Genomic DNA, 19,872 nt, shown 5'->3' on the forward strand with positions numbered 1-19,872 from the left:
TTTATTAACAAAGCCTGAATGCAGGTTAGTTAAATTGTAGTCCTTGTATTCAAGGTCACTTAATTTTTTTAATTGCAAGCTTTCTCCCAAGTCTGGGGTTGCAAATGAGACTTGCTGCATCGAGCTCCCAGAAAGGGTTGGCAATGTGGCATTTCATCCCATGATTACTCTGTGTCACTCGGACACTCCCTTTTACCTAAGAGGAAAATAAGCTTTATAAACTGCTGTACATAGATTTTTAACTTCATTGCTGATACTGGAAGTCCCTAAAAGCATGTGTCTTTGGGAAGAGACTACTCGGTCTGCAGCAAATCATAAAACCATCTGGGGGAAGGCAGGGAGATAAGGATGTGATTGTGGCCAGGGACTCCAAAGGAGGTTTTCCTCCTTCACATGAGGCATGGTGGGGCTGTGGCGATCCTTGCCAAAAGGTATTGTGGGCACTCAAAGCTCGCACAAGTGCTGGAGAGGCTGGTCAAGTACTAAGCGAGGAGTTGGTTGGGGAGCAGTGAGCAGGCAAACCACAGCAGGCTCAGGAAGTCCTGAGTTAGAAATCGTGTGAGGCTGGAGAGCATTGGGGTGGGGGATCGTGTGTGTCTGCCTTGCTGTTACTCTTGGGCATTTGTGGGTGCTGCTGGTTCCTTGTCTGCAGCTGGAAGGAGGGTCATTTCTCCACTCTCCTGCTGCTTGGAGGTCTTTCCCTCTGCGTTCACCTGCCTGCAGACAGGAGCAGAGGAAGGACTGGCAGGCAAGGGAAACATTATGTCTGAGGACTTGCGTGCTGGAGGGCAAGTCCCACCTCCCGTGACTGCCTGTCAAGGAGCATTTTCTTGCCCTGCCTGAACCATTCCTGTACTTCTGGTGCCAGTCTGCTGGATTGTTTCCACCTGTATCTTCAGCACAAGTAGGAGACCTGCAGCTCTGGGAAGCACAGAAGGGGTGAAAGGGTGCTTTACACCTAATCCTGCATGCTTCCCCTCTACTAAGCCTTCCCTTACTCCTTTCCTAGAGAGAAAATCAAGAAACAGAGCAGAGATACTAGTCTCCAGTCTTTTTGGATGCCTTGGTGTTCCCTAAACTATACCCCCACCAGATACTCCCCTGGGTTAACTCTGTCCTTGCAGATTTTAGGGTGAAGCTCCTTGCAGTGTCATTCCTAGCGGTCAGAGTTGGCTGCTGCTTCACTTGAGCTCTGGTGATCCTGGCAAAGCAACATGTGTATGGTGTCTGTGTCAAGTCCCGGTCTTGTTTTTCCTGACATGAATGCATGGAACAGCTTGTTCTCTGCTGTCTGTTAACCCTTGCAAAGATGCTTCATCTTCATCCCCTTTGTTCTTGTTGGCAGTGCTCGGTGGGTCAGCTCTGTGCTTTGGGTTTAGGGGCAGAGCCTGGGAGGGAGTTAATTGCTGAGTGATGATGGCTTTCCCCAGCTGAAGGTCTGCTCCCATGAGCTGTTTAAGCCTCTGTTTCTTGTATCTCTGTGCCAATCAGATTAGCTGGTGCCAGGAAACAGACCATGGCCTGCTTGCTCTTGAATGCACCCTTTTTCCTCCTTACCTGTTTATCCCAGTCAAGCCACTTCCCGCTCCGCCTCTGTTCTTTTATTTAGCTTTATTCCTTCCTTTTCATTTTCACAGCCTTATTCTGGCCCGTCTCTTCTTTCCCCGAGGCTGTCTTGCTGGGTTTTGACATCCAGCCTTAACAACAGAGTAAATAGTGTTCCCTGCCATACTGCTGGCTGCTCCCCTTGCAGCAGCGTGCCTTGCTGTGGCTGCATCAGGCTCTTGCTCTGGATTCCTTCCACAATGCTCACCCTGTTGTAACTTGGATTCCCTTTAACGTGCAGAAGTAGAGAGATCTCCAGTTCAGCAGAGCTGCTGAAGGTGGTCCTCTTCCCAGGAAAGAAAGGGAAACAGGTTGAGGAGGGGAGCACGGCTAAGGGCTGCCCAGCTGCCGTTGGTCCCAGGGCGGCTGCTGCTGCTGTGGCTGTCCGTGTGTCCCCAGGCATCGCTCTGCTCTTCTCCCAGCTGGACCCTTCCACTCTCCTGTTGCTGATTTCGGCAAGGGATTCGCTGTTGCAAAAATAAGGACAAAACCCCCTCAAGCTCACGGGACCAAGTGTTCCAGCCTGGCCATCTGTGCCAAAACAGGCCCATCCCCTGCGTCTTGCAAGGCCCCACCTTTATCCTTATTCTAAAAATAAAATGCAAGTACATTCCTTCCTAGTTACTTTATTCTGTTGTTCTGACCTCATTAGACTTTCCCAATAGAAAATTTCATTGAACTCCTTTATTAGTGGTGAAAACAAACAAGACCATTGGACTTCCTCTGGAAAAAATGCATCTATATCACAGGGAATTGCAGGGAGCCAAATTTCCACTGCTGAGTTTGTGCTGTATGCGTATGTTCCCTTGTATGCATTTAGTAAACAAAGTTGTCCTCATACTTAGAAGACTTTAAAACAATTTATCCTTTATAGCTGAACTGATTTCCTTCCCGGATTTGAAATAAATTGCTTCTGTAATGTTGTAAGGAGCAAAGTGGTGTAAGCTGGGGTTGCAAGAACAGCTGCTTTTTTCCAGACACCCCCCGAGCTAAATATATTTTGAGGCTTAGGTATGTGCATGTACGTAAGAATGATAGCCAGGTGATGGATTGCTAAGCCACATCATAAATTCAGTTCGTTGGACACCTTTGATTACCTCCTCTGCACTCTGCCTGTAATCATTCTCCTTCAAACATCCTTCTAATGTTCTTAACAGCAGCCAATTAAAGCAAAGACTCCACTTGCCATCTATCCCCTCTTCCCTCTGCCATCACACAAGCTCCTTCCCTTGGATGGGGGGAAATAAGTTCATTGATGGATGGTGGTTCAGAGCGCACACTCAAGGTCTGAGGGAACATATCCCTATTTGTTTGGGGGTTTTTTTTGTCTGCTGCTTTAAAAGCCAGCTTTGACAGACACCCAACCAGGCAGGGGTGGGTGCTTGTGTGTTTGCGTGTGGGTGGCTGGGGACTGCGGTGTGGTGGCAGGAAGGACTGGGCACGTGAAAGGCACTGTTCATCTGTACGTCTGCCCTGCCTAGCAAGAGCCCACCTTCTCAGGCTCCTGGTTGTGATTCAGTAGTTTGATGCTGTGTCGGATGCTTTCTGGAAGAAAAGCACACCATGGGCCTTGAGTGGGAAATTGGAAGTAATTCAGGTCACTAAGACTTCCACAGGGGAGAGAAGTCAGAGGCTGTCGCATTACAGATGCAGGAAGGTAAGGAAAGAATTGAAGATCTGAGGATTTCAGTTGGTGTCCGTGACTCAGGCATCTCAGGGAGAACAGAAGATATTCAGTCCCTGAAAAGTTGATTCATCCACCTGGTGGGGAGATGAAGAGCAATAAATAACAGATTTTTAGGGTATATGGAAGGCAGGAGAAGCCAAAACACTAACTCCAGATGGCTTGGGGAGTGCCTCAGGGGTGACTTTGACCTCCCCTTGCCTTTTACAGGGCTTAACTTTGTTGCCTCCTCTCCACATGCATCCCCAACCACTCTGTGTTCCACAGGGGCACCCGGCAGACAGCCCCTGGCCACTAGCTGAGAGGGTGGCACTTGATGCCAAAGTACACTGCCAGAACTGGCCCTTACACCTTCCATGTGCCTCTTAGCTCGAATGCTTCCCTGCATGTACTACAGCAGTGCCTCCCTTCCATGCTGGGAGGGTGCTTATTGCTGCGCAAGCAAGACTGGAGTTGTTGGACATGCCTTTCATCCTGTTGCAGCCTGCTGGATTAATGGGGCAGATAGATGTGTGTGTGTGCATGCTTTCCGCTCCCCCTCCTGTATCCTATTTCATACTGTAATGACTGTGGGGTCTGAAACAGATCTTATTCATCTAGTGCTTATACAGCCTCTGCTGTAGTAGTTTCTTAATGCCTGATTGCTGTTCCTGGGTTTTATCTGCCAAATGTCACTGAGAGAGGGACGTAACAGCCCCTGTTTGCAGAGGGATTAAGCGACCTGCCACCTGTGGCACCTGTGGCTGCAGCAGGGTTTGAGCCCGTTTCCAGGGTCCCAGTCTGGCACTTAGCGACTAGAGCATCTTTCTTGTCTAAGTGGTGACCTGTGGTGACTACCTGTGTGATGATAATGCCTTTGTGACTAGGCTGCTGGCATGTGTAAGTGGAAAATACACTCTCAGATGTCACTATGTTTGCTTTTCCTGGTTGCCTGTGTGGTCTAACTTCTTCCTTTTAATCCTGGAAGGAATTTATCCTTTGGATGGATAAAATCTATCTGTTGGATGCTTTTATTACCCATCTTTCAGTCTCCTGTCATCATATCTGCAACCTGAGGATGCTGTTAAGAGGTCTGAGTTGTGGAGTAAGTCAAGGCTTCCCCATTCCCGAGTTACGAAACAATTCAGAAGTGTTTCTTGAGCACCTTTGTGTGCAGTATGCGCTTCCGTGTAGCCCGTAAATGATAGGTGTTTGGGTTATTGTGCACGAGTTCTCATTTTTAGCATATCGTGTAATTCAGATGGACTTGAATGTAGTATAAAGTAGCATAAAGACTTTGGAGGCCTGCCCTGTACGAAGGGGAAAATTACTGTCTGGCCCAGAGCGGTGGCTTTGTGATGACTGCATTGTGTTCTGGTGTTCTGTGTTTGTACCAAGCTGGTTTGCTGCCAAGTTACTTATGGCTTATCCAAGCGCTCAGTACAAAGAATGTTGGAAGAAAAACTATTTTTGTGTTCTGTGAATTCTTCCAGCTGAGAGAGAATTCGGACCCCTGTCCAAATGCTGTCGCCTCTTTCTGCAGGCCTGTGGTTGCCAGGTAGGACAGCTAACACGGTAGTGCGTGGAACTAGCGTGTGTGTGTGTAGGAGCACATACGTGCTTTGAGGAGATGCAGTATGGGACCCGAACTGAAAATGGCTTCTTGATGGAGAAAAATCTGTCTCCTTGAGCAGCAGGCTCTGTGATTGATAAGTCTGGAGCAGGAATTTTCCAGGCGCAAGTTACGTGTATGTGGGCAGAGGCACCTGTGAAGCACCAGACCTGTGCAGGTCTTCTGTGTATGCAGCAAGTCTGATACCTCCCCAAAGCCCCAGGCCTCCTCTGCGGCACAGTGACCTGAGCTGGGCTTCTAGTTCAGTGTTTCTCCTGCTTAATGGAGAATATTGCCTGGCTTGAGGACTAGGGCTGTGCTTGGGGTTTAGAAGAGGCCCGTAGGTCATTCCTGCCAGCAGAATCCCACGGAGGGTACTTGGGTAAAGGCATGTCCCCGTCAGCCTGCCCAAACACGCAGAGAATTACCTGATTGGCAAGGACCTTGGGGTTTTCTTGAACACTGAGTAGATAATCAGATAGATTGTGGGATACATCTGCTTGATCCTATTTCTTATGATTACGTGGTGGGGAACAAGCCTTAATGAGCCTTGGCCTTTCCTGTCTTCTCTGTAAATTTGTTTGACTCGGTTGAGCTCTCTTTGTGCAAGACAGCTCTCTTTGTGCTCGGAGATGGAAGGATCCACCTCTGAAGCTGGCTGTGCTTTTGAGACGGGGGTTGGATTAGCTGACCTCCAGAGATCCCTGCCAACTTTTTTTTTTTTTCTTTTGTGTTTGCAGCTGGTGTAATTGTGGTCCTAACCCCTCCCAAGTGCTGCTGGCACTGCAGAGGATTTTAGCACTGCTTCACAGCAGCTCAGTAGCTGTTTCTGCACCACAGAGAAAATGCTTCTTTTGGGTTAGCCACCCTGCTCTAACACAGCTCCTTGGCCCTTGGTACTGGGAAGCTGCCTCCCATAGGAAGCTAGAAAGGGTTTGTCGGGTGGGTCCCAACAGAAGGGAGCATCCTTCTCTGTGTATCAGTGGCTGGGGTGCGATGGGCACTGTGCTGGAGCCTGGCTCAAGCAGAACTCCCGCTTGGTTGCCTGATGAGCAGAGCATCCCCCAGGAATGCCCATATCCTGCAGATGTGGGATCGCAGTGGGTCACCGTCGCTCCTGGCAGAGAGCTGGAGTAGGAAAGGGGTCTTATCCTCTAACTGGTCCCAGATAAGCTGGTGGCAGGAAATCAAAAGCCCAAAAGAACAAAAATGAGCGTGTGGTTTATTCTAACAACAGATCTATTCAAAGGGAACTTCCCCCTGTTTCGCTGAAGCACCATACCGCATGCTGCCCTGGAACACCCTATGGAAAGGTATTTGTTCTGGTGAGGCACACGTGTGGGTCCAGCACAGCAGCTTCTGTGACTTTGTTCAAATACAAACAAATAAACAAAAAAGCTCCTTAAATTGCAATGTTTTTGTAATGCATTTTTGGCTTAGAAATCCCCAGCTGATAGTGGCAAATAGCTCCCAGCCGTTTGCCTGTGGAAGTGTTTTGGAGAAGAGCTGGTCCTGCAGGAGCAAAGGGAAGAGGAGCTCTTTAAAATTTGGTGAACAAGAGGTGGTGAAGATTGATGAAGAAGGAAAACAGATTGTGAAGATTTCAGGTGGCTGAGGGAAGAGGAGCACCATAGTCCACAGTGAAGAAGGGTAGATTTCAGAAACAAAGGGTGTTTTTTCCAATTATTTCCTTAAACTTGGCATTTATTTTTCCTGTGATTGTTTGCTGCAGGGTGTAAATGTGGAGAATTGTATGTATGCAAGGGAGGATAAAATTCCCCAAGTTATTTGTACTTTTTTTTTTTTTTTTTTTTTTCCTCTGCAGTACAGGGCTTCCTGCCCCCACAGTGCTTTATTAGTTTGGTTTGGTTTTTTTTCCTCTTTCCTGCCCCTGTTCTTCAGCTGTTAACTCTCCGCCGGGTAAGAGAGGTGCCTAGGTCATGCCAGGGCAGCTATGAGCAGTGGGAAGTGCCCGGAGCAAGTGATGGATGATCCATTTTCCTGAGGGCAGCAGCACTGCTATCCCTGCAGAGCACCACAGCCATCTTCTGGGGTGCCATAAATCCAGGAGCTTTAGCGAGGTTAGCGAGCCTTCTGAGAGGTGGGCTGCACTATGTGCAGCCTTCCCCACTAAGGAGCGGGAGGATTTTTTTCTTGTGCTGCTGTTTCCATAGAGGTCACGACCAGTAACCCAGTCGCTCTAGGCCAGCAGTATGAGCAAGTGTGGGGGAAGAGTGAGGAGCATTAGTGGCTCCTTCAGCACAGAGACGTGTGATATTTGCATGGCCAAACATCCACCTTGCGCACGCAGCCACCTCTGTAGTGGATTTGTGTCCTGCCAAAGAGGCTTTTTCATTGCAGCAGCATTGGGGGGTGGTTTTATTTGCATGTGTGGGTTCTGCCGTCCTGTTCTGAGCAGACGGCATCCAGGGCTGAGCAGACTCTTTGGCACGGTGTGTGATCCCTGGTGATTCATGGCCCCCAACATCTGCAATTAGACCTTGAACGGAAACTTTTCATGCATGGTCATGGTAGAAGAAACCTGCTCCTTTTCTGAGTAACTGGTAGAAGAACAAAAGAAGGTTTATTTTCTTCTAGCTGTAAAGGTCTACCTTAAATTAAGTAAACTGTTCCCCGAGGGAGAAAGCGTCCAGGTACGGAATGTTCGTAAAGGAAATATTCAAAGTGTCTACCGCATCCCCAAAGTCTTTGCTTTTAAAGTATGAGGGGCAGAGCAAAAAATAGAATATTATTTTCTAATTTGAAAGCAAAAATAACTCTTGCAGGCAGCAGAAAATAAATTGACCTTCTTCAGGCTCGATGCTGCAGCCCATTAAGTACACAGGCGACGAGAAGCTGCCGTTTGCAGAGATGGCTCCTGTCCCAAGTGCACAGCCTATTTGAGCGTGGGGGGTGGGAGCTGGCCCATGCCAGAGGCAGCCCCGCTGTGTGCAAACTGTCCGTGTTGCAACAGCAGAGGAATTGGAGTCTATAGGAATCTGGGCACTGCTGGGTTTTGTGTGATACAGGATAAGAACCTTGGTAATCGGGACTTCAGCGGTGGAGAAACCATGCCTTGACCTTACGGGTTTTATTTTTGTGGTTTCTTTTGCTGTTGTACAGCATTTTTGAGCCAGTCCGAAGCAAAGCAGAGCTGCCCTGTGATCCAGTCGTGGCAGCACCTAACTTGCCATGGGCTTTTCTGAGGTCCAAAATGAGCTTCTATGTCAGCCAACTGAACCGGTGGCATCGTGTTCTTGGCTCGGTGGGTCCTAGATGGAAATATTTTTTTATTCCCCCCCAGACTCTGAAAGCTCCCCACAAATGTGGGTTGTCTTCTTTCATGTACTGCTGCCAATAAATATACTAGTATAGTATCCCCATATCCCCAGTAAAATCTTGCCCTAGACTATATCTTTTTGGTTCCTTTGAAGAGCAGGAATGTAGCTTCATGTGTTCTTCTTTATTGCTGCTGTGAAAGTAGAGTAGAAGGAAAGGACTGGGGGGGGGAAAAGCTCAGGTCTGGTTTTTTTTTATGGGAATGTGAAAATGCTATTGGATGGGTGGTGGTATTCCTCTGAAGATTTTGTTTCTCTTTCAGAACAAAACAGTTCAATGTCCTATTTTCATTTTTCATGTTTCTCTCTGCCGTGCAGTGTTTCCAGGAACACAGCATTTATTTGGAAGATTGCTAGTGGAAGCATCTCACTGCGGTTTGAGTGAGGAGTTTCCCATTCCAGCTTATTGAGGAGGGGGGCGGTGGGTGCACCAAGCTCTCCCATTAAGGGGCAATGAAAAGCTGAGGTTACAGAATAGTCTCAAAGGTGCAAGGACTGATGAGTGAGACTGTCATTTGTGCTGCCAGCTGAATTTAGTGCTTTGAGGAAAGGCCATAAATAAAGGTCTTTTTTTGGCTCCAACAATATCTAGACACCCAGAGATCATTAATAGTTCAGGGATGTGTTGTAAGTTGTAGTGGAATTGGTGAAAGATTTGAGGTCTGAATTTCGCAAGCTTCAGAGCACAGTTTCTCTATTACTGTGCCTCCAGGGTGTTGCATCCATCCAGGCTGGCTGGGTCTGAGCTTTCATTGACCATAACTTGCAAAACTGGGTAAAGCATACTGCAGTCTAGCAGTAGGGCTGAGCTTGGACTCAGGGGCATCCTCAGTTCCTCTGTTGTGTACTGATGGTTTGTGTTGAGGAGAGGAGCATGGGTGTCATCACATAGGCATGGCTGGAACTTGGCTTTGGGAAAGCTCCAGTTTCTCCTCACTGCCCATACTGTCCCTGTTCCACTTCAGGCAAAGGGGAGTAGCTGCTGTTCTCGCTCACCGGGGCTGTCAGGGCAACAGCACTGTTGCTTCTCATCTGAGCAGTCATGACCGGGAAATTGTAAAAAAAATAAATAAGGAACCCACCTTGCCACTTCTGCTAAGTCTTCGCCCCCCCCACCCCCCCAAAAAAAAACAACAAACAACCCCCAAACAAATAATAAAAAAAGTCTTTTAAATAGCATCATTTACACTTGGGAGCTGCTTGAGTCCACTCTGTCATATAAATTACCATCTCTGAACTTGGCTGTCAGGAAGCGTCCTCATGAGTTGACATCCATGCGGGGTGTCAGTGGAAGGGGATCGGTTTCGTGGAAAGAGGGAGGAATTTGAGTGTCAAGTGAATACGCTCATCCTCACATTACCTCAGGCAGCAAGGGCATCTCAGTCCCGCCAGAGGCAGGCCCTGGCGTGACCGTCGCTCCTCAGACTGCCCTTGTTCCCCTCCACTTCGGTAGCTGCAAGGCTGGGTCTGACATCTGGAGCAAGCCCTGTCCTGCATTTCAGGCAATTAGAGCCTGGCCCAGCAAGTGGCCCTGGAGCAGGGGCTTCAGGGATGGTGCAGTTCCCTTGCAGGGATAAAGGCCACAGGCTTTCCTCTCTGCTCTGTTGCTTTCCCCAGCTTTGATGCCGCTGCTCTTGAAATGAGATTGGCCCATCTGGTAGCGGAGGAGATGAGCTCTGCCAGACGGATCCGGCGTGCTGGGAAGGGTTCAAAAGGCAGCACCTACCCTTTGTATTTCCTGCATGCTAACGAAGGCTGTGTTTTATGGAGCTACTTTTTAATCCTTGTTGTATGTTGGTTTTGGCATGGATGCTTTTATTCCTCCCATTTGAAAGAAGTAGGAGAACAAAGTGAATACAATGCCAATTACACCCCCACTCCCCAGAAAAAAAAATAAAAAGGTAATACAAGGGAATTCTAAGGATGCATCATGGTGAGAATGCAGTTGTTTGCTGCCAGGAGTTAAAATATGTAGAACTGAAGGTTTATAGTGTCAGTGGTGGGTCCCTGTATGATGTGTGTTACCCTTTAACAGCACGCACAGGATCCTCGCTGCAGCACTATACAGCACTCGGTGTGATTTCAGCTCTGCATGCACGTGTTTTTGGCTTTCCCTATGGCCACACGGAGAGGACATTTGCAGCAATCCAAACATTGACAGAACTGTATTTGTTGACTTGCAGAAAAGCCCAACTCGTGCCCCTCTGGGCTGTGGTCACATAAGCCAAAATGCGGTGACTGCTGCCTGTGCTTGCTGGCCTCCCAGCCTTGATAAACCTGCGAAGCAGATTCGTTTATTTAGGCCCTGATTCAGCAAAGCACTTCAGTACATGCTTCAGGTTTTCTTCTTTCCAGTAAGATTATCGGCAGGCTCAAAGTTAAGCACGTGCTTAAGCGCTGTCCTGAGTGCACAGCAAACAAGGGATGGGGCAGCATGTGCTGCTGCTGTGCTCTGCTGGTTGGCATGCAGGCTGCAGTATTGAGGCCCCATGTATTAAAAATTTAATCGTTTATTTGGCTTCCCCCCAGTACAGGAGCCCTAGTCCCAGGGTCTGAGATGATAGAAAGTCATCAGCAGGACATTGGCAAATATTCCTTCAGAGTTTTCTGTTTGGTGTTGTCCCCCTCCCAGAGTTGTAAAATAAAATACCAACCACATTACATGTATCTGAATACTTCCTGATACATCTGAATGGTCTTGATATTTGTACTTTAATGTTTTGTAGGAATCATTTGACTTGCCTACCATTAACGTGATTCCCTCTACCTTGAGGACTGAGCAGCTTAGTGCAGATGTACCTGTGTGTGCGTGCACGTGTGTGCTTCTGAGCTGCATGGGTGAGGGCAAGATGAACATTTGGGCTGTTAGATTCTTTGGGATTTCTCAAGGCAGCGGGGCTGGGAAGTGACACATGTTACTTCACTCACTGTACTTCTTGGTGTAACTGTGTGTGAAGTTCGGACCCACCACATTCACGCCCCAGCATTAACAGACCCTCGCTTCCCTCGGAGGCTGAAGCTGTGGAATAGGCACTTAATGCACAAGATGGTTGTATTTCAGTCTGCTCGGAGCAGTTTTGGAGAGAGCATTCTTTCTAATCCCCACCCATATCTGACCTGTTCTAGCTTGTTTTTAAGAGCTGCACCCAGCTAGTCCCTAGCTCCCTCCAGAAGGTTTCTGCACATCTTTTCCTGCTTGCTGAACTCATGTGTATGGGGAGCCCACACATCAGTGAATGGGATTCCTATATAAATTTGCTCTGTTTGCAAAATTGAAATTGATTTAGAGCATCTCTGTTCCTTACAGAATCCAGAAGATGTGAGCGTGGCTAGATGTGCTTTTTTTCCTTCCCTTTGAAGTTTAAAACATGCTTAGCAAATCTGATGTTTGCAGTCTCTCTTCCCCACCTGATGTGCAAAAATGCAAAGGTCCTTCCAGAAGCATGGGTCAGACTAACCTTTGAGCTGATGCTGCAAGCTGGATTGCGAGGATCCAGACAGTTTTTTGTTATGAACTTGACTCTTAATTAGCCTAGAAAATACTTGCAATGTAGGTTTAACAAATGCTGGGATTGGTTTTTTTTTTTTAGTGTGAAATAATTCGATCTGTGAATCAAACAGCCTCTGTGCCCCACCCCCTGCTGCTGCTGACAGCCTCTTCCCACACTTCTGCCTTGGTAGCATTGTTTGACTGTTCCAGCTGCAGTAGGTTTCAGTTACTGATCAATGTAATTGCAATAACACACCAATAATGAAAGAGGAATTTAAGCTTCCTTTTCTTGTAGTTGAAGGTTCTTCTCCTGTGAAAGCTTGAAGTCTTAATAACAGTCACAGGAGCCTGTCAGCTGTTTGCAAAACTGGGTGGCTGTACTTTGGGAGGATAAAGGGCTGGATTTTGGGAACGTGGAAGCCGCTTGATCCATCAGGCAGCATTGGTACAGCTAATATTAGAGTGGGAAACTCTAGGGACAGCTTAACATTTTGGTGGATGCCAAGGAAGCCTTGAACAAGAATGCATTTCAAGTTGCTTGTTGTATAACAGGAGTTGCTGGGAGTCAGAATAATTCGAGTTGCCTTTAGTCTGGTGGAAAACTACAGCTGTGAGCAACGAGTTAACTTTTTCCATGTGTGTGTGGCTTAGGTTTCCCTGTTGCGTTTGCTTTTCGTTTTGTAGGCTCTGAATCCCTAGAGGAGTGACTGGGAGCCGGCTGGCTGCGTGTGCCATCCCCGGGCTGCTGGCGGAGCAGCTCTGCGGCTGGCGATGGGTTAAATAAAACACCTTAAAAATGCCAGGGGGTGATGGGGGCTGAGCTGCGGCAGCTCCTCCTGCTTTGTATACAAGAAAGCCACCGGCGGCTCTTCCTGCCTGCACGTTTCCTACAGAAAAGGGGGGGTGGGGGGCCTGTTAATGGAGGTGGTGGTGGTGGGAATAAAAAAAAACAAACCGAAGAGCGCGATGCCGTTCCCGGGAGGGCGCGGGGTGGGCGCAGCCGGCCGCCGGCGCTGGGCCGGGGCGGTATCCGGGCGGCGGGCGCAACCCCCAGCCTCTGCCAGCCGGGGGCCGCTATGAAACAGGCTCTTTTATTGGTCGGCTGCCCGCGCCTGCTGCTGCAAGGGTGCACGCCATTGGTCGCTTGCTCGCTCCCATGCGCAGCTCGGTGCGGGCAGTGCCCCTGGTGCGGGCAATGGCTGCCGGCGCCGCGCCGCACCGCCGGGGGCTGGGCAGCCGGGCGGCCCTCGGCCCCGCGCTGATTCTGTTTCTCTTTTTCCTGCAGGTTGCTGAAAAGTGCCTTTCCTGAAGCCACCGCTGCTTGGATTTCTGTCTAGGGCTGCCTCTCTCTGCCCCTCGCCCCCCCCCCCCCCTCCCCCGCCCCTCTCTTTTTAATTCGGCGTTGCTTGCGGTTCGTGCCCTGACGGCAACTCCTCCAGCCTTGCCCCCCCTTATTTTTTTTTTTTTTTTTTTGCTCCCCCATCTACACGCAGTTTGCTCAGCCATTTTTTTTCCTTCCCCCCGAGTATGTAGCAAATACTTAAAAGAAAAGAAAGAGGGAAAAAAAAAAATCAGACATCCTTTTGCTTGTTTTGATGCTCGCGAACCGTAATTTTTAGAAGCAAGAAACAGAAGGAAAAAAAAACCCAACAAACCAAACCCCCGAAGTTTTCTCCCCAAGGACCGAGACCATTCCACAAACTGAAGTGCTGCCAGCAGCATATGCTTTTTGCAAGAATAATTGAAACCATTAACTGGAGAGCACAGAATTCTTTTGAAAGTCTGCCAGTTATTTGCAAGTAACTTCGGCAGTGGCACAAAATATAACACTTGTATTTTAACTTCTACAATTGCACTTTTAGGAGCTGGCCTCTAATTTGATTTTCAGTTGTTCTGATAAGATTTCTATTTTATGATTGGCTTTATGTTTAATTCTTGTTTAAACAAACACGATTTGACTTAAATGAAAACCTAAGTGCTGATGAATAGGAGTTCTACCAAAGCAACAAGTTAGTTATTTCTTCACGTTTAACTTGAATTCACTTTTTTACCCTTTTTTTAAAAAAAAGAAGAAAAAAAAAGATCAGCAGTAAATATTGCCCTGAAGAAGGGTGCGATTGCTTGCATTTTAATTTTTCTTTTTTTAATATGGCTGTAAACGTTTCCCTGGTTCGTGATACAAAATGGCTGACGTTAGAAGTGTGTCGAGAGTTTCAGAGAGGTACTTGTTCTCGGTCTGATGCAGAGTGCAAGTTCGCCCATCCGTCACGGAGTTGCCATGTGGAAAATGGTCGAGTTATTGCCTGCTTTGACTCCCTAAAGGTGAGGACTGCCTTAACGCGTGCATTACCTAAGCTCACTTGCTTTTTCCTTCTCTTCTGAACGGCTCAGCGTGCTCAGGGTGCGGGATGTGCAGAACAACTGTTTATTGCTCTGTTTCTGCAGGGAGGATGCTGCTGGTATGGGATGTAGCTCCTGAAATCTGGGCTGTGTCTGGCATCGGGTGCAGTTGCCTGGGTGCCAGGCATCGCAGGGAGAGAGAGGATTTTATCCAGAGTGTTTTCCGGTGGGAGCTCGGGTCTGATATAGCTGTCCTCGAAATGGAGAATGCATGTTATGGGCAGCAAATGAAACTGAAATGAGGAAAGTGGAGAACTGAAACCCGGTGCTTTCATTTGTGTCCAGAGCCCGTTGGCTGCGCATTCGGCACGGGGATCTGAAATGTGCTTTTAATGAGCAGAAATGAAAGCAGCATTTTAAGATAATCAGCTTTATGTGTATTTCCTGGAGACAGAGTTGCAGATGCACTCTAATGCTGTCCTGTAGATGAGGAACAGCCAAAATATTTGGAGAGCCGTACTCCTGGAAAAATGGGTGTTGGGGAGAACGGTTTGTGCAAGGGACACGCAAACATGATGGCTCTGCTAGGCCTGTCGGAGTTACAGCTGAGCCTTTGTGCAGAGCCGATTTTGCAGGCAGTAAATGGCTCTTGGTTGCTTGTCACTGCTGGATCTCAAGGGGTGACTTTCAAAATTTACCAGATACCCGGGGTTTGAGTCGGGGCAGGGTCTGGGGGACTCCCAGGAGGGGGGGAGGTAAGCATCTCTGTTCAGGGTCACTGCACCATGGTTCTCAGGAAAGGAACATCTGCACTGCTTTTTTCTTCTTCCTGAAAGTGTGGCTCCTCAAAGTTGTTTTAAATAGGGTTGTAAAAACCTTGAGACATTATGGATAACTGATTGCTTTTGAGAGCTCTTGACATTGTGTTTAATGTTTTGATCAGAGTAATTAACCTGTTTGAGTTTCTGGAAGGGATACGATAAATTTTACAAGCTTAAAAGTTTTTCCTTGAACTTCAACTGTTACGTGAAAAGATTTGAGTTTAGTTTTATGAACGTAATGAGTAACAGAACTGGTGGAATTATGTATGCACAGGTTCAGACTGGGGCTGGATCCAGGCTGACACGGGTTTATCTGTTTTATTGCTGTTTGTGGCTTCTTCATATTTTTACTTCTGTTCACTTTTACCAAGAAGCTCAAGCTTCCTATTTGCATTCGGGTTTGTTCTTTTTAATCTGATTATATGCGATGACGCTTAGTTATACAGTGACTTTCAAATGTTCATTTACATTGCTGGTTTGCTGACAGTGAGAGACAAAAATACTTTTATCAGAGGGAAAAAAAGTCATGCCCTTGAAATTTTGTTAATTGTAGCCAGTGGCAGTGCAGATAATTTGAATGAAGTGATTAATATGTTTACATCTTATAGCATTTATTTGTGAACTGAAAGGAGCGCTGTCTTGCTGTGGTGGGTAGTACTGTGCCCCTTGCAGAACTTGCCTGATGTTTGCAGTGTCGTGGGGAAGTGTTCCCTGTGCAGCGCCCGGCTTGGCTCGGCTTGGCTCTGGGCTGCGCTTAGTCTGGTGTCACCCTCTGGGTGATGCTTCCCCCTGTGTGCTGTTTGCGATGCAGTGTCTGCGGCATGCCCAGGCTGTCCGTGCTGGCTCTTCTCTGCACAGCTGGGGCTGTGAGATGTGCAGGACCAGGTCTATGGGCAGCTGGGGTTCAAATCCCACCCACTGGCACGAGCAAACGCTTCTTCTGCTTCAGCAGTGGGGAATGGGATGAAGAACACCATGTTGAGAAAGCAAAAAAAAAAATAAATAAAAAAATTCAAAGGAGTAGTATGATCTCCTACAGCCCAGTGTGTTTCCCATGTAACTGGCTGTGAAATGGTGTTCTTGTTGCAGTTTCCTCTTGACACAGTAGCAGATGCCCAGTGTGTGCTAGTTAAGTGGCCTGAATTTTCCAGGGAAAAGATTTTCCAGATTTTTCAGGCTTAGGAAAGCCTTGTGAACGGCCGACAGTCTGCCTTTGGCAAGTACACTGGGTAGAGAGGTCAGACTGTGCAGAGCACTTGGCCGCGGGTTGATGGTGGGGTTGTTTCTGCACCCCACCTCTCGGACGAGCGGTGGGTCTCGGAGCACCTCCTTCCTCCAGTCCCACGGGTCCCAGCGCTCTCCTGGGGCAGAGCCCCGGTTCTGCTGTGCCTGGAGAGGTGCAGGCCCCCAGCGCTGCAGCCTCGGTACGTGCGTGTGTGCGTGCACCGTGTGTTTCCCAGCGGAGATAACTGCCCTGGTGACTAAACTCTCCAACAATAGTCTTTCTGTTCTTGGGCCAGAGCTGGGCTTGCAAAGCCCTGTTTGCAGGGGTGTCAAGGGACTCATGATCATAACGGTGGTGGCCTCCCTCGCTGGTGAGGCGAGAGGTGTTACATTCTCAGGCCTGTTAAGGGGAGAGGCTTTTCATGCCCATCCTGTGCATGTCTTTGTGCGCTCAGCCGCAGTTTCCCTCTGACAGCTGTTGAACACTGACCCTATCCTCTCTCCTGTGGAGGATGGCTGCTTAGCGCTCGTTTCATCTTTTCACGCCCTGCATTAGCAGAACATCTGTGTTGCTTTATTGGAGACAGGATATAGGATGCTTGCAGCTAATAAGTTTTCCCGTTGTCTTGCAGTCACCCAGGGCTTTGTTCAGAGGTTGCTTATCTGCATCCATTGTGCAGTGCTGTTGTTTTTTTCCTCACAGACCTCTTAAGCCTGAACAATGTCTTCACACAGGAACTTCTGATAACCCAGCATACAATGGTTTCACCTCGCTGGTCAGGTCACGCACAGCATCTATACGCTTACTGCACTATACGCTTACTGCACCTTGCTTTCTCCTTTTTTTTTCCTCTCTTTTTTTTTTTTTTTTTTTTTCCTCCCTTCAATCTCATATAGCGGTTCTGCCTTTGTTGCAGTGGTAAGAGCAGCAATGCTTCCAGAAGCAGTCAGACTGCCTCAGTGTGGGTTGTTTCACGGGTGAATGTCTGCTACCTGTAAGCTTGTGAAGAACACACAGGACTCCTGAAGGTAATGGGGGGGCTTCAGTGATGCTCGGGTGGGGTTCACCAGGGCATGCTCTGCAGGAGCGCTGTGTGGTTGTGCAGTGCTTTGGTCATGAAATACTGGGTCTTGATTAGGTTGGAAGTGCAGGGCTGGATCTTGCTGTCCTGAGCTGTGGTTCTTCGAAGGGGGAGTTTGCACATTTGTAGGCAGCAGAAGGAACCTTTCTCAAGCAGATTGATATGAAACTTAAAAATAGTTCCTTGTGAGAAGCTGTTCACAGATTTGAATCAGATGCCAAGGGAGCTCTCACTCTCTACTCGCGCTTCCCTCCTCGTTATTCTGGAAGAAGAGTGTTGTCTGAATTAATTTGTGTGAATGGAAGGCAAGCTGCACTGCTTGGTGGAGGGCAGTCCAGAGGCACAAGAGCCAGCCACCCCCCCTGCAGAAGAGATCATGAGGGCTGCTGGGCGGCAGCCGATGCTCTGTGGTACCTCCTAGGCAGATCCCGTGGCACCTCTGAGTCTCTGAGCAAAGCGGAGAAGCGTGCTGTCATCGCTGAAAACCCAGATGGCCTTTGGGTTCATTCATCAGCTTCCCTCCTGGGCTTGGTGAGCACCAGTCTGCGCGTAGCTGGTGCTTTTTGCAAGGGTCAGGACACTGTTTGCTGGCTCATGGCAGTGCGCACAAAGGCTTGTCGCGGCGCTGTGGTGGGGCTGTCTGCAAGCGCTCATCAAGTCATTAACCTTCCTATTCAGGCTGGATCAGGCAGGCGTGATATGAGGCTGTCTGATTCTTAATTCCCTGGCCAGCAAATTGTTAGTTCAGTTCTTCAGTTTCTAAAGATGTCAGGAAGGAAAAAAGCATCTTCTTTGGTCACTAGAAACACTAATGGAGCAGTAAGCTGGGAGACAGGGCATTAGGAGATAATGACATATAAAAATAAGTACGTGATGCACACCAGGTGTTCACAGAGACTTTAATTTATACTGCACACAGTTTGGGCATCTGCATTATGGACTCATGGGTTGTTTTCTTTTTTTTAAAAAAAAATATAATTCCAAGCCCGGCTTTGTGCTGTGGGGTGGGGGATTTTTTTGATTCTTCGGAGGTTTCAGAGCAGGAGGTTTTAGGGTTTAATTTGCTTTATGAATGTAGGTGTTTCTGTACAAAAATGAAAGTTTGGAAGATCATTTTGAAAGACAGAAAATAATGTGGTGAAAATTTCAGGGGTATGAATTTTGTCTTTGGGAGGTTTCATTTAAAAAGCATTGTTAAGCTATTGCATGTTTCAAAGCAGTTCTGTGTTAAAAAAAAAAAGTGTGTTCTGTGAACAGGCATAAAATCAGGAGTTAGAAGTACAGTTTTGTCTAAATTTTCTGTTTTCTAAAAGAAGTGTTATTGTCTGTTAATAGTATTCCAAATCCTTTGGCAGTCTTAACAAGTTCACTGTGCTTGGGCAATAAACATACCATATGATCTTGAAACTAGTGTACCTGCGGCTGTTCCTTACAGTTTTCATGCTAATTTGTACCTGTCTAATGCTGACTTGACTAGAATTATTTCTGACTGTTGCTGGTTTGCAATCAAATCTTTTTTTTTTTCCTCCCCCCCCCCGCCTTAAATAAACTCCAAACTAGAAACAACTAAAAACACCCACTAAACTTAGCATATGGTTACACTTCTACAGAGGAAGAAGGAAGCAAACAAAGCCATAGAGATATTTTTGGAGACACGCTGACTGCATGTCTCAGTGTAATGGAGATGCAGATAAACCAGATGAGCAGCGTTAAGCCAAGTCACCTTTGTGAGAAACCTTCACTTTTCGATTGGTCATTAAGGCACCTACCTGTGCTGCGACAGCATTTGGTAATGAGAAGTAGATCTGCAGCAGCTTTCTGCTTTGTCTGGATGCCCGTGTATTTTACGGCACATCATAAGTGCTTTTTATAACTGCTGAATCAAACATCTGAAAGTGGGGGAAAATGTACTTAGACTCAGTTTCATTTATAAACCGTTGCTGTTGTATTTCCCTTAAAGGAGAGTGGGACTTCAAGGAGAACAGAGGACCCCATGAAAAAAAAAATATTTAGGCCTGATCCCTTCTTGTCTATGGGTTACAACAAGCTCTGTGTTTTCACAGCTTAATTTAATTGGCACACGTGCTGCATACGCTCTCTGCAATGTCTCCAGAAGTGTTTTGGCACAGCTGTGGGTTGATGACTACTGATGGAGAAGCTCACCTGGCAGTGCCTGTGGCAGGGCATCTCCCAGGCCTGCCCCTGTGTCTGGACTGCAGGTGCTCTCTGTTGGGGTCAGGCTGGTTACTTGGGTGGTGTGTGACCTTCCTGGACGTGTTCAACTTCCCAGGGAAAGAGATACCTTGTTGCTTTAATCTGCCTAGCTGATTTTTGGGTAGGACAGAGGTCTGTGCACAGCATGTTTGATTTATTTAGCATTATCCATGGGTTTCTCTGACATCCCAGTAGTCTCACTTCATTTATCTGTGACTTTTTGACAGCTGAACCGTGACAGATGAGCACTGGTGAATCTTGCCATCATTCAAAAGGTTCCTTCCCTGAGCTGTCCCCTTACTTCTCTGTTGCTGGTTACTGCCTCTGCAGCAGGGGTGGCAGGAGGACAGAGCACCGTAGACGCTGAATACGAAATCCAGCGTCTGAGCTGAAGTCCCCTTGGATGTAGCTCTGGGCAGAGGTGCTGGGTGATGAACACGTGTAACTGGAAACAGGCTGGTGTTGACTGGTGACTCTGCTGCA

The 19,872-nt window shown here is 47.7% G+C and overlaps 1 protein-coding gene across 10 annotated transcripts in view; it reads left to right on the plus strand.

Moving 5' to 3' along the window:
- The window catches only part of MBNL3 (muscleblind like splicing regulator 3), a 97,828-nt gene that overhangs the window by 20,268 nt on the left and 57,688 nt on the right, over window positions 1-19,872 (plus strand). For 8 of the 10 annotated variants that reach the window (XR_008825415.1, XR_008825416.1, XM_056359359.1 and 5 more), the window contains exon 2: window positions 12,994-14,030. The exons of 1 other annotated variant lie outside the window; for it this stretch is intronic. Coding sequence is in view for 6 of the 9 variants with exons in the window: in XM_056359359.1 (XP_056215334.1) it covers window positions 13,857-14,030 (174 nt within the window). In the remaining 3 variants the exon portion in view is untranslated. Of the gene's footprint in view, window positions 1-12,993; window positions 14,031-17,010; window positions 17,123-19,872 lie in introns of those variants that run through there. One more of the 10 variants, XM_056359367.1, reaches the window with a different exon arrangement.

Source organism: Falco biarmicus, chromosome 14 (genome assembly GCF_023638135.1).
Source record: "Falco biarmicus isolate bFalBia1 chromosome 14, bFalBia1.pri, whole genome shotgun sequence".
Classification (NCBI taxonomy): Eukaryota; Metazoa; Chordata; class Aves; order Falconiformes; family Falconidae; genus Falco; species Falco biarmicus.